Genomic DNA, 12,444 nt, shown 5'->3' on the forward strand with positions numbered 1-12,444 from the left:
TGAACCTGGAAACATGTCGTAGAAACTACTATGATGCCAACAAAAAATATAGGATTTTATGTAAAACTAAAGCTTATTTCGTTTACCTTACTAGGAGTCTTGAATATGTTCATTTAGCCCGAGAATGGTGAAGATTGCTAAGCAAATACGCGGATAGTCGATAAAAAGCACAACGTCAATAAAAATAAATTAATTTAAAATCCATTTTGAAAGCTTACTCGTACGCTCTTCCTCAGCGACATGTTCCAGAGTTAGATTACCCCATTGAACTGCACGAGATATATTTTGCTATATCTTCATCAAAAGATTTGAAAAATGATCTTCATGCGGAACTTCCAATCCGTATTGTTTTAAACGATCTTCAAATTAACACCCTTTTATATGAGGACGATATCGTACTGTTGTCAGATAATCCTTCCAATTAGCAACAGCTAATTGAGGGTTTTAAGAGTTACTGCATTCAATGGAATCTTGAAATAAATCTTGATAAGTCGGAAATAGTAATATTTCGCAATGGTGGAAGAAGAACAGCGTGCGAAAAATGGTTTTACAATAATTCAAAAATAAAGGTGTCTAATCAATACAAATAATGGATATATTGGCGTACGGTTTAATTATCACATGTCTTGGAATGAGCATCTAACAAACATATTAGGAGCATCTAAGAATTTCATCAATGCAACGTGGTTGAGACTGCTGCCAGACAATACCGTCCAACACTCAACAAATTTCAAAATATACAATGCCGCCTCAAAAGCTATTATGTTGTACTGTGCTCAAGTTTGGGGATACCGCGAATACAACCAAGTCGAAAAATTGCAGCGCTTCTTTATGAAAATATTGCTTTTTACTGCCCGAAAATACGCCTAACTATGCTCTGCACATTGAAACGTTTTTTAACGTCCCTCCAGCTACATTTTTTTTATAAGATGAAATCTAAATCTTCCTAATAACAGATTATCCAATATTTTATCGAAAGCCATTACAAACAAGAAAATCTTTTGGGCTAAGGAATGGTTGGATCTTTTCCATGGATGTTCGTTGGATTTTTCTTTTGACATGAATCTACTTGCATGGCCCAGCTTACATAACATTCTCTTACTGAAAATGAAAGAAAAACACTGGACTGAATTTACAGTTAGTGCGACACAGTCTCAATATCATGATGAATAGTGCAACTTAATGTACCCTGGCATATTGAACTACTTTGATGACCCCAATTAACGTGATATGATTTCCATCATTTTTAAAGCACGCTGCAGGCTCCTTATTATCAATGGAAGAGCCTTCCAAGGAGATACTGATGGAATATGTACATTATGTAATATGAATGAATCGGAAAATATTATGCACTTTATTGGAACCTACCCAGTGTTTAAAACGTACAGGAGAACATTCTTGGCAGCAGCATACTTTCTCATTCTCAACGTTCTTAAAGGCTACTCAAATTTATATTACTTTTTAAAAGCGTCAATTAAATACCGCAATCTTATTATAAATTAATTTTCATAACACATGTACATACATATGTAACGTAATCTACTTACGAAGCTTATTTATTTTTTAAATTTCCTTTTTAACCTTACAGGCAACTTAAAGTTACTGTCAAAACTAATTTTGAACTAGCAATACTTAATTTTTGTAAAATCTTTTTGAAAATAAAATAATATATCTATTTATCTATCATATCCTCCATGGAATATAAAAGCCAATTCATTTGTATTGAGCCTTGTTCACTACAGTAAAACAAATACAAGCAATGCAGTCTACCAATCACTGTTCTCAAGTATCTCATCAGAACTCAAAACTGAAGGCTGGAAATTTATATACACTGATGGATCCAAATCAAAAGATAATACATCGTTTGCAGTCACATTTGAATATGGCCAAATCCTCAATATGCATCCTTCCATTTTCAACGCAGAAGCCTTTGCTATTCTGCAAGCAGCCAAATCAATAAGAAATTCTAACGACAAGTTCGTAATGTGCCCTGATAGCATATCAGTCCTGAAAGCAGTTAAAAATCCAAACAACGATGCAGATCTTATTTACGCGATAAGAACCAAGATAATAATGAAGCCAAATAAAATAAAACTGATGTGGACTCCAGGTCATTCTAATATACGTGGAAACGAAGAAGCTGATAAAGCAGCAACCTCTACCAACAAATCACCAGTGTAAATTCAATATATAAACCAAAAAAGACCTGAAAACCCAAATACTGAACACCTTGAGAAGAAAACAAGAAATCGAATGGAGCCTATACCACCATCATTATAAAAAAGTTAATGAACTTAAGACCTACCGTCAATACCCTACAAACGTATCGAAACAAAAAATCTACATCTACATTCAATTACTAGTTAATAAAATATAATAATAATAAATTTTAAGGGCCGATGTTGAATGTGAACCACACCTAAACGTCAAGGTTTTTCCTGCATTTCATTTGAGATTTCTCAATTTCAGAGTAAATCAATTTGCACCATGGAATGCTTAATCGATTGATCGTTAAAATTTTTAAGACTCATTATGGAAATAGGCGATTAAATCAAATCGACCTCTTGAGCGCCGCCGTAGCTTTAATAAACTAGGATCTACTCCGCATTTCACAGTGGTCAAAAAAGAAAGATCCCCGCCTTACTTACTTACCTACTTAAGGTGGCGCTACAGTCCGGGGTGGACCTGGACCTCAACTAACATTCGTTTCCAGCCAGCTCGGTCCCTAGCTAGCTGTCTCCAGTTTCGCACGCCAAGTTGGTTAAGGTCTTCACGCGGTCTTCCTCTACAGAGCCGTCCCTCGGGATTGGATTCGAAGACCTTCCGGGCTGGAGCGTTGATGTCCATTCGCTCTACATGACCCAGCCATCTAACCCGTTGGACTTTAATTCTGCTCACTAGGTCAGTGCAGCTGTACAGCCCGTAGAGTTCGTCGTTATATCTTCTCCATTCTCCATCTATGCGTACGGGACCAAAAATCACCCGAAAAAATTTTCTCTCGAAGCATCTCATCTTTCTTTGACAAGGTCCAGGCTTCAGCGCCATAAATGAGAACCGGGATGATGAGTGCAATATAGATGGTGATTTTAAATGCTCGAGAGAGGGCTTCACTTCTCAATTGCCTTCTAAGTCCAAAGAAGCAGCGATTTGCAAGAGTTATTCTTCGTTTGATTTCAGGGCTGGTGTCGTTGTCTGAGTTTTGGCGTTGTCTAGGTAGACAAGGTCCTTAACTACCTGAAAGTTATAGCTGTTTATGGTGACGTTTTGTCCAAGAAGTCGTCGTTCAGTGTCCTTTTTTGATGACAGCATATACTTGGTCTTGACCTCATTGACCACTAAACCCATCTTCTACGCTTCCGTCGCAATGCTCAAAAACGCTCCACTGACATCACGCTTTGGTCTTCCAATTATGTCAATATCATCAGCGTATCCAAGTAATTGGATTGACCTTTGGAGGATTGTGCATCTAGTATTGACGGTTGAGTTTTGCACAATTCTTTTCAGAGCGATGTTGAAGAAGTCGCATGACAGTGCATCGCCTTTTCTGAAATCTTTTTTGACATCAAATGCATCGGTGAGATTTTTTCCGACCTTGATAGAGGTCGTCCACCGTCATTCTGCACAAACGGATAAGTTGCTCTGTAGAGCTCTTCCCTATGGATGCTGTCATATGCGGCTTTAAAATCAATAAAGAGATGGTGGGTATCGATTTGAAGCTCCTGGGTTTATTTCCAACATCTGCCTTAGTGTGAATATTTGGTCGATAGTGGACTTTCCTGGTCTGAAGCCACACTGATAAGGACCAATCCAAGTTGTTGACTAACGGCTTCAGACGTTCACATAATACGGCAGAAAAGATATTATATGCAATATTAAGGAGACTGGTGCCTCTTTAGTTGGTGCAATTTACAGGGTCGCCTTTCTTATGTATCGGGCACGCTTTCATGCTCCTTACCAAGTAATAGCCTGCTGCTTTAAATAGTTCGGCAGCGATGCCGTCAGCAGCTTTGTTTGACTTAAGTTTAGATATAGCAATCTTCACTTCGTCAAGGTCGGGTAGGCGGAAATGTTGATCTGCGTCGTCTAGGTTGAGTGGCTCTATCTTCTTTACAGCGGAATTCGGTTCGTCATCGCCGTTATATAATTTGGAGAAGTGGTCTTTCCATATTCTCAACATTGATGTTAATCTGATCGTCTTTACAGGCTTCGGTTCGTGGCTGGTACCCTTGTGAGGTTTTTTTTACCTTTTGGTAAAATTTACGAACCTCATTCCTGTTGTGACATCCCCCTATCTCCTCGATCGCGCGCTTCTCATGCTCTATTTTTTTCCATCTAAGATGCTGGTGTTCCTCTCTCCTCATAGAGCTTGTGAGCAGTTTTGATACTTCTGTACATCGCCGTTTTGTATGCCTGCCATTCGTCGTCAAACCAGGGGCTTCGCTGTGGTGGCCGTGTGAAACCTAGCACTTCAGAGGCGGCATCTCTGATGGCTGCAAGGTAATGTTGCCACTGGTTTTCAATGCTTAATGCAGGCAGCATAGGACTCCTTAGGAGGTTATTAAAGACTCGATCGCAAAAGGACATGGCAGTCTCTTGCGATTGTAGCCGTCTAACGTCGAATCTTCACACAATACTTCCTTGTTTTGGCTTGGATCGGGATATCCGTAGGCGTACCTGGCTACAAAGAGGTAGTGGTCCGAGTCAATGTTGGCCCCTCGGACCGTTCGGATATCCTGTATACTGGCGAAGTGTTGTGCGTCGATTGCAATGTGGTCAATCTGGTTGACGGTTGATTGATCAGGAGATTTCCATGTCTCCTTGTGGATATTTAGATGTGTGAACTGCGTACTAGCTACCAAAACATCTCGCAACGCAGCGAAATCGATCAGCCTGAACCCTTTGTCGGAGGTGGTGTCGTGAGGCTGTATCTTCCGATTATGCCACCAAAGATGTCTTCTCTTCCTAGCATGGCATTCAAATCTCCTAAGTTTAATGTCTTAGCCAGGGCACTGCTCATATGTCTTGTCCAAGAGCTCGAAGAATATGTCTTTCGTGTCTTCATCTTTCTCCTGCGTTGGGGCATGCGCACATATTAGGCTTATGTTGGCGAATTTAGCCTTGATGCGGATTGTCGTGAGTGATGCGCTCGCTCACACTGTTGAAACTCAAGACTTTTTGCATGAGTTTGCCTTTGTTCTCGGTAGCAGTCGCCGTAATATATATCGCAGTATTTGGTTTGCACGTGGTCTGTTAAGGGATCTAAAATTCCACGTACAGATCCGAAGGTCGTTGTCCTTATTTCGTTTGCGCGGGTTTTCAACAGTGAATCCGTCCGTATCGTAGTCTTGTTGGTGCTTCGCAACTAAAGGTATTTTGTACGTAGCCAGGAAGTCTCGTTTGCTGCCCCAACAACTTTCCACTGGGGATAGAACACAATCTCCAGTTGAGGTACTAGGCACCGATGTTCACCGCGGGGAGGTGAAAGTAGGAGTTGATAGACAGATGTGGAAAATTAGTTTTAAAAAAAACTTAAAAACATTAAAATTCACTTTTAAGCTTGAATATATTATTTTATTTCATTTATAACAACATAATAAAGATTTAATATTTATCACTTTATTGCTTAGAAAGTACCTCATCAACACTGCAAATCCCTTTCGATGTAATCAAAAATTCTGTAAACTCATTTGGACTGTCGGGCGAATACATAATCTCAAATCTTCTCAACGATATCAAATGTTTATCCACAGAAATTTGCTTTGGAATTTTTGATATTTTTATCCTCGTCCGACCTAAATGAGCCCATGCCAAACCAAGACAGGGGACATTTCTATTTGCATCATTTACCGTTGTTACCTAAATAAAATATATAAACTTTAAATAATGAAATACACAAAAGAATGATGTACAGGTCTTCTTTTTAATTACCTGATTGACACAAACCACTCCACAATTGTATTTATCTCCATACAATAGCAAGCAATTGGCGAGTTTACGCATTTGCTTTGCTCTCTCGATGATATTTGAATTCATGCGAAAAACGGCAGCAACCGAATCGATTATAATCAAACCAATAGTTGATGTTTCCATGAGTTTAAGTAATCTCTGGTTGACGCATTTAAGCAAATCTTCCTTAAATTTTATTCAAATTATTTTGACTTTCTTGAATTATTCTAGACACGAATATAGTTTCTTACACTTTCAATGATATGTTCGATGTAAATATTTGACAAATAATTTATTTTCTCGTCGGGATATCTTTTACTGAATTCTTCGGCAAGCTGATAGAGACGTTTCGATGGGAAAGCATCTTCTGTGCATATAAAAGCCGTACCCTTACCTAGACCACCATTTTTTGGAGATAATTGAACTGTGAGACTTAAATGTAGAAGAATCTGAGTTTTTCCTGCCCCCGATTCTCCACAAATCTCTGTTATACCACGGGTAACAATGCCACCACGAGAGCACTTATCCAATGCCTCGCATCCGAATGAAATACGAGACCACTTCGAAGAGTATTTTGGAAGAAGTAAATCTCCAGCTAGGGATAGAATGCAAGAATGAATTTATGAAACCTTTATTCGTAGACCATGACAAACCATTAACAAAGTTCTGTTCAATAAATTTTGCAGCTGCAGTTTTGAGAATTCTTACATCGTCCGCACTTGCTCCAAAGCTTAGTATTTTTTCATTTGGAGTCACTATGATTTCACGTGGTGAGGTCAAATTTCCTTCAAATGAGACATTCAAATCTTTAGTTAAGATGGTAATTTAATATAATGAATAAAGTTGAAGTTACCTTTAGCAGCTATTCTTTGGACATTTTGCGGCAATTCTTCATAGAATTCGGCCATGGTTATTGGATTTAAAATTAAGGATTCAGGTAAATAAAAAGGTATTTAACTTATAAAGAGTTATATTTATATTTTTTTGTTATAGAAAAGGATGTTTTTCTTATTGGTTTCGCAAAACAATCGACCTTAATGTAGGTCATTTTTGTGATTTGTTACCAGAGGAACCAGCAATAAGAAGGTGATAAAGAAACAAACAAATAAATCATCCTCGGATATAAACAAAATCAATTTTTATTTCTTTTTCCCGCCAACAAATTTCAAAATTTATTTATGTTGTGTAAACAAAATAATTTCACCAATTGACAGTAAGAAACATTACGTGAGACGTTACGTTTTATGGGATAGATTTTTAGTTTGATTTACATTGCATACTCTTAGTTGTGTGATGCAAATATAATCGATAGCTTCGTTATTTCACTCATAGGTGGTTAAGTACTTTTTTTTTTTAATTATTTGTATATGAAACGTTTAAACGGCATAACGCAAGGGCTTATTTTGATTATTTGAATAGGTATTTTAAAAACAACTTAATTATGCTGGTACGTGGATTAGACTCTAGATTAACATGTTTTATGAGTGTCAACTCGATCATTTGACTTATTTATTTGGGATTCTTAGCTTAGTAGTTTTTTTTATATCAAGGGAAAATATTTGAAGAGAGATTGAAAGTTTTAACAAATTTGTATACACTTGTTCCATATGAATATAAAAATAAGCGTTTGGGAAAATTGATGATATGCTTGCATGATGAACCAAAAATTATGAACAAAGGATACTTCGAAAATTGGTTTAAGGCAAGAAATAATGTTAAAAAGACAGAGTTATAAGGTTTCAATGGTACATTTAAATTTCCGTTAAGAATTGATTTCTTCGTTGCGCATGGAACACTATTGCAATTGTTGTTTTTTGTTTGTGATAAGTGTAACTTCGCATTTTCTTGTTAACAAGAGCGGTAGAACTGTCAAATTTTCAGCTAATTTTTTTTAATTTTATTAGTTTATTTGCCAATCAATTCAAAAAATTGCCAATCTGTCAAAAATCTACTAGGTCTTCAGATTCGATCTTTAATTTAAATAATTCAATTTATTTTGCCCCATGGAATGCAAAAATAGGGAAATTTTGTGTTTTACAGATCTAGATCAAAACTACATTAATTTATTTTACCCATAGAAAACCCCATTTTTTTAATGGTTAGTAGTCAAAGTGAATAGATAATAATCAACAAAGCACTCTATAAATTATATTTGTTTATAAATCCTCATATACATTATGTACATACATAAATATGTATGTACATACAAGTTAAAAATTAAATATAAACAATCTTGACAGCAAATTGTGGAAAAGCCGATACCAACTTACGAATTAGGCTCGAACGACTATACATTTTTTGATTAAATATAATAAAGAATTTAAAACCAGTCGTTGTGGGTCTCCACAGAGGAAGTTAAATAGAACAGTAGAAATGACGTATGTCATCTTGGACAAAACGTCACCTTGGACAGCTATATTTGAGGTACTATCCCGGTTCTCATTTATGGCGCTGAGGCCTAGACCCTATTAAAGAAAGATGAAAGCGTCTTTGGATACTTCGAGAGAAAAATTCTTTGGGTGATTTTTGGTTACGTCTGCATGTTGGACAGTGGAGGAGAAGAAAAAACGACGAACTGTACAGGCTGCACAGCCAGTGACACTGACCTAGTACAGAATTAAAGTCCAACGACTTAGATGGCTAGGTCAAGTAGAGCGAATGGACATCAACGCTTCAGCCCGGAAGATCTTCGAATCCAATCCCGAGGGACGGCGCAGTAGAGGAAGACCGCGACTCAGGTGGCGCACTCAGTTGGGTGAAGACCTCAACCAACTTGACGTGCGTTTTGTTCGCATTTCATATATAGTAAAGTGAGAAATTCCCAACAAAACGATCCGCAGTGGCCAGATTTTTGTATTTAAAAATTGGTACAACTGAAAGAAGATATGTCAAAATAATAATAAAAACACACAAATAAGAAGAAAGTTTTGTGAAAATCAAAAGTCAAAAAAATTAACTTAACAAGAAAAACTAATAAAATGGATCATTTTCGCTTTTTTGATGCAGAGGCAGTAGAAGTCGATGGCACATCGTCAGTGGCAGTGGCAGATGGCTGGGTAGTATGCATGTCATCAGAGTTTTCATCTGATGGTTGGGTAGTATTATCCTCTGAAGTTTCACTTGAGTTCTAAAAGATTTAAACAAATATACATATATGTATATGGCCAAAGTAAACAAAAACCAAAAGATAACTTACTCCAATTGCGGCTGCTCCATGACGTTGTGGACGTTAGTCAATATGGGCTTGCTCCCAAAAAGTTCGTCCATTTGTTCCATAAACGGAGCAACACATGGTTCTGCTCCAGTGCGGTTGTTGTTGTCTATGGCATATTTATACGCACGCACTAGAGTTTGGATTTTTACCTCCAATTGGGAGCTGGTCGTATCGGAGTCCTGAAGCAGAAAGTAATTTTATGTATATATGTATGTAGGAAGGTATAGGTACTCGAAATAGTTACAGCATAGCCAGCGGATAGCATGTCTTCTAGAAGATGTTCATATCCAGTTTTTTTTTTTTGCGGCTATGCTGGAACTCATCAGCTCTGGTAGCATAGAAATCGAGAAGGGCTTCTGTTGACTCCTTCGTCCAGTTCTTCTTTTTGCTTCTAAAGAATATTTAAATGTTTAATCATGTGGTTTATAGACTAAAATTAGTTTTTTACCTTTTTCCTGTTTTTTTTTGTGTTTTCCATTTCACACTTGACTTGGCGGCCGATTTCACAGTTTTAAGTTTAACCAAACAAATTTGGCATAAAATAAAACTTCAAAAAGGGGGTTTGTTCGTAGACTACTACATTAAAATGTGTGGTTCTTTATATACCTGAATCGAGTTAAGATTTATCTATTCTAAACTGAGATAAACCTTTTTTGGAAACATACCAAAACATAAATATCTTTTCTATTGTTTTTTCTTGCAAAATAAGATCAGTTAGTCCATTTTCACTAACAAAACTAAATAATATCAACCGTAATAGATTCTTTTTTTCCGCAATGGAAAACACACATGATTCCAAATGCAGAAATACTAAACGAACACAGCCATCGAGATACAAATGCAATATCAATCGTACCAACATTTGAGAACGAAATCACATAAGATCCATTCGAGGCTCGTATAAATGTCAAAAACCTATCCATAGTGAGATTCTACTCTAACTTTTATAGGTGTTATTGTCACTATAGATATTGTTTTTGTTATTCGTGTAAAATCCTACTTTACTATGGATAGATCTCCCAACAAAATACTACAAGTGACGTCGCATGACAGTGCATCTCGTCTTGTGTAAAACCGTTTTTGGCATCAAATCATCGGTAAGAACTTTTCGACGATATTTATGGAGCACAAACGGAGATGTTTTACAAAGATGCCAAAACTGGACATTCTTCTGTAAAGATCTTCCCTATAGATCCCCCAATCGGCTTAACAGAGATCGGATCGTGGTACAAATTGCAAACTGTTGTAACATCTCTATTTCTTCGATCGCGTGTTTCTCATGCTCCCTTTTTATTACCAAGAAGCCGATGTTGCTTTTTCCTCTCCTGCTCGTAGAGCACGCTCACAGCTCTGGCTCTGCTGTGCAGTGTTCAGACATCCTATATACTGGAAAAGTATTTGGCGTCAATCGCAACGTGATCAATTTGGTTGAAAGTTGATTGATCAGGAGATTTCCATGTCCCCTTGTGGATATTAAGATGTGTGAACTGCGTACTAGCTACCAGAACGTCTAGCCCCGTAGCTAAATCGATCAGCCTGTCTGTTGTTGGACTCGGTGTCGTGTCGTTTGTGTGATGTCTTCTCTTTCTAGTTTGGCGTTAAAATCTCCTAGGGCAGTTTTAATATCATAGCCAGGGCATTGCTCATATGTCTTGTCCAAGAGCTCGAAGAATATGTCTCACATATGTTAGCGAATTTAGCCTTGATGCGACTCAAGACTTTTTGTTCCAACAACAAGTCCACAACCAAATTGTCGCTGCCTTTGTTCTCAATAGCTATCGCCGTAGTATGCATAGCAATGTTTTAGTTTGCGTTGCCCGGTCCATCCCATCGTACTTCTGGGATGGCGGTAATATCTCAATTGCAGAAGTTTAGGCGATGACGAACCGGATTCCGCTGAAAGGAAGATAGAACCACTCAACCTCGGCGAAGCAGATCAACAATTCCGCCTAACCGACCTTAACGAAGTGAAGATAGCTATATTGTTTGACTTGAGTCAAACAAAGCTGCTGGAGCTGACGGCATCGCTGCCGAACTATTCAAAGCAGCAGGCGATGACTTGGTAGGGAGCATGCACCAGCTCATCTGCAAAATACGGTCGGAAGAAAGCATGCCCGATGAGTGGAATCTCAGCATAGTGTGCCCGATACATAAGAAAGAAGACCCTCTAAACTGCGCCAACTACAGAGGCATCAGCCTCCTTAACATTGCATATAAGATCCTCTCTGCCGTATTAAGTGAAAGTCTGAAGCCGTTCGTCAACAACCTGATAGGTCCTTATCAGTGTGGCTTCAGACCAGGAAAGTCCACTATCGACAAAATATTCACACAACGGCAGATCTTGGAAAAAACCCAGGAACTTCAAATCGATACCCACCATCTCTTTATCGATTTTAGAGCCGCGTATGACAGCATCTATAAAGAAGAGCTCTACAGAGCAATGTCTAGTTTTGGCATCCCTGTCAAACTTATCCGTTTGTGCAGAATGACGATGGAGAATGCACGCTGCTCTATCAAGGTCGGAAAAGATCTTACCGATGCATTTGATGTCAAAAAAGGTTTTAGACAAGGCGATGCTCTGACATGCGACTTCTTCAACATCGTTCTGGAAAGAATTGTGCAAAACTCAACCGTCAATACTAGAGGCACAATCTTCCAAAGGTCCATCCAATTACTCAGATACGCAGATGATATTGACATAATTGGAAGATTGGTTTAGTGGTCAATGAGGGCAAAACCAAGTTTATGCTGTCATCAAAAAAGGACACTTAACAACGACGTCTTAGACAATATGTCACCATGGACAGCTATAACTTCGAGGTAGTTAAGGACTTTGTCTACCTAGGCACCGCTATTAACACAGACAACGACACCAGCGCCGAAATCAAACGAAGAATAACTCTTGCTTAATGCTGTTTCTTTGGACTAAGAAACAATTTAGTGGTAAAGTACTCTCTCGAGGGACCAAAGTGTTGCTATATAAGACCCTTATCATCCCCGTCCTGCTATACGGTGCAGAAACATGGACTATGACAAAAGCGGATGAAAGCACCTTGGGTCGGTTCGAGAGAAAAGTTCTTCGTGTGATCTACGATCCCGTATGCATCGAAGGTGGGTCGAGGAGAAGATAGAACGACGAGCTGTACGGGCTCTACAGCGACACTGACCTAGTTAGCAGAATTAAAGTCCAACGGCTAGATGGCTAGGTCATGTAGAGCGAATGGACATCAACGCTCCATCAACCTCCCGGAAGGTTTTCGAATCCAAACCCGAGGGACGGCGCA

General features: G+C 38.3%; 1 protein-coding gene across 1 annotated transcript; it reads right to left on the reverse strand.

Moving 5' to 3' along the window:
- Window positions 1-5,538: 5,538 nt before the first annotated feature.
- Window positions 5,539-7,147, reverse strand: LOC129939547 (DNA repair protein XRCC3). Its single transcript, XM_056047629.1, has 5 exons — window positions 6,800-7,147; window positions 6,600-6,731; window positions 6,198-6,541; window positions 5,929-6,132; window positions 5,539-5,856 (listed from the first exon to the last, which is right to left on the reverse strand). The coding sequence occupies exons 1-5, from the start codon at window positions 6,852-6,854 to the stop codon at window positions 5,617-5,619; spliced, it is 975 nt and encodes a 324-aa protein (XP_055903604.1). The 5' UTR covers window positions 6,855-7,147; the 3' UTR covers window positions 5,539-5,616.
- Window positions 7,148-12,444: the final 5,297 nt, after the last annotated feature.

This window comes from Eupeodes corollae, chromosome 1, assembly GCF_945859685.1.
Source record: "Eupeodes corollae chromosome 1, idEupCoro1.1, whole genome shotgun sequence".
NCBI lineage: Eukaryota > Metazoa > Arthropoda > Insecta > Diptera > Syrphidae > Eupeodes > Eupeodes corollae.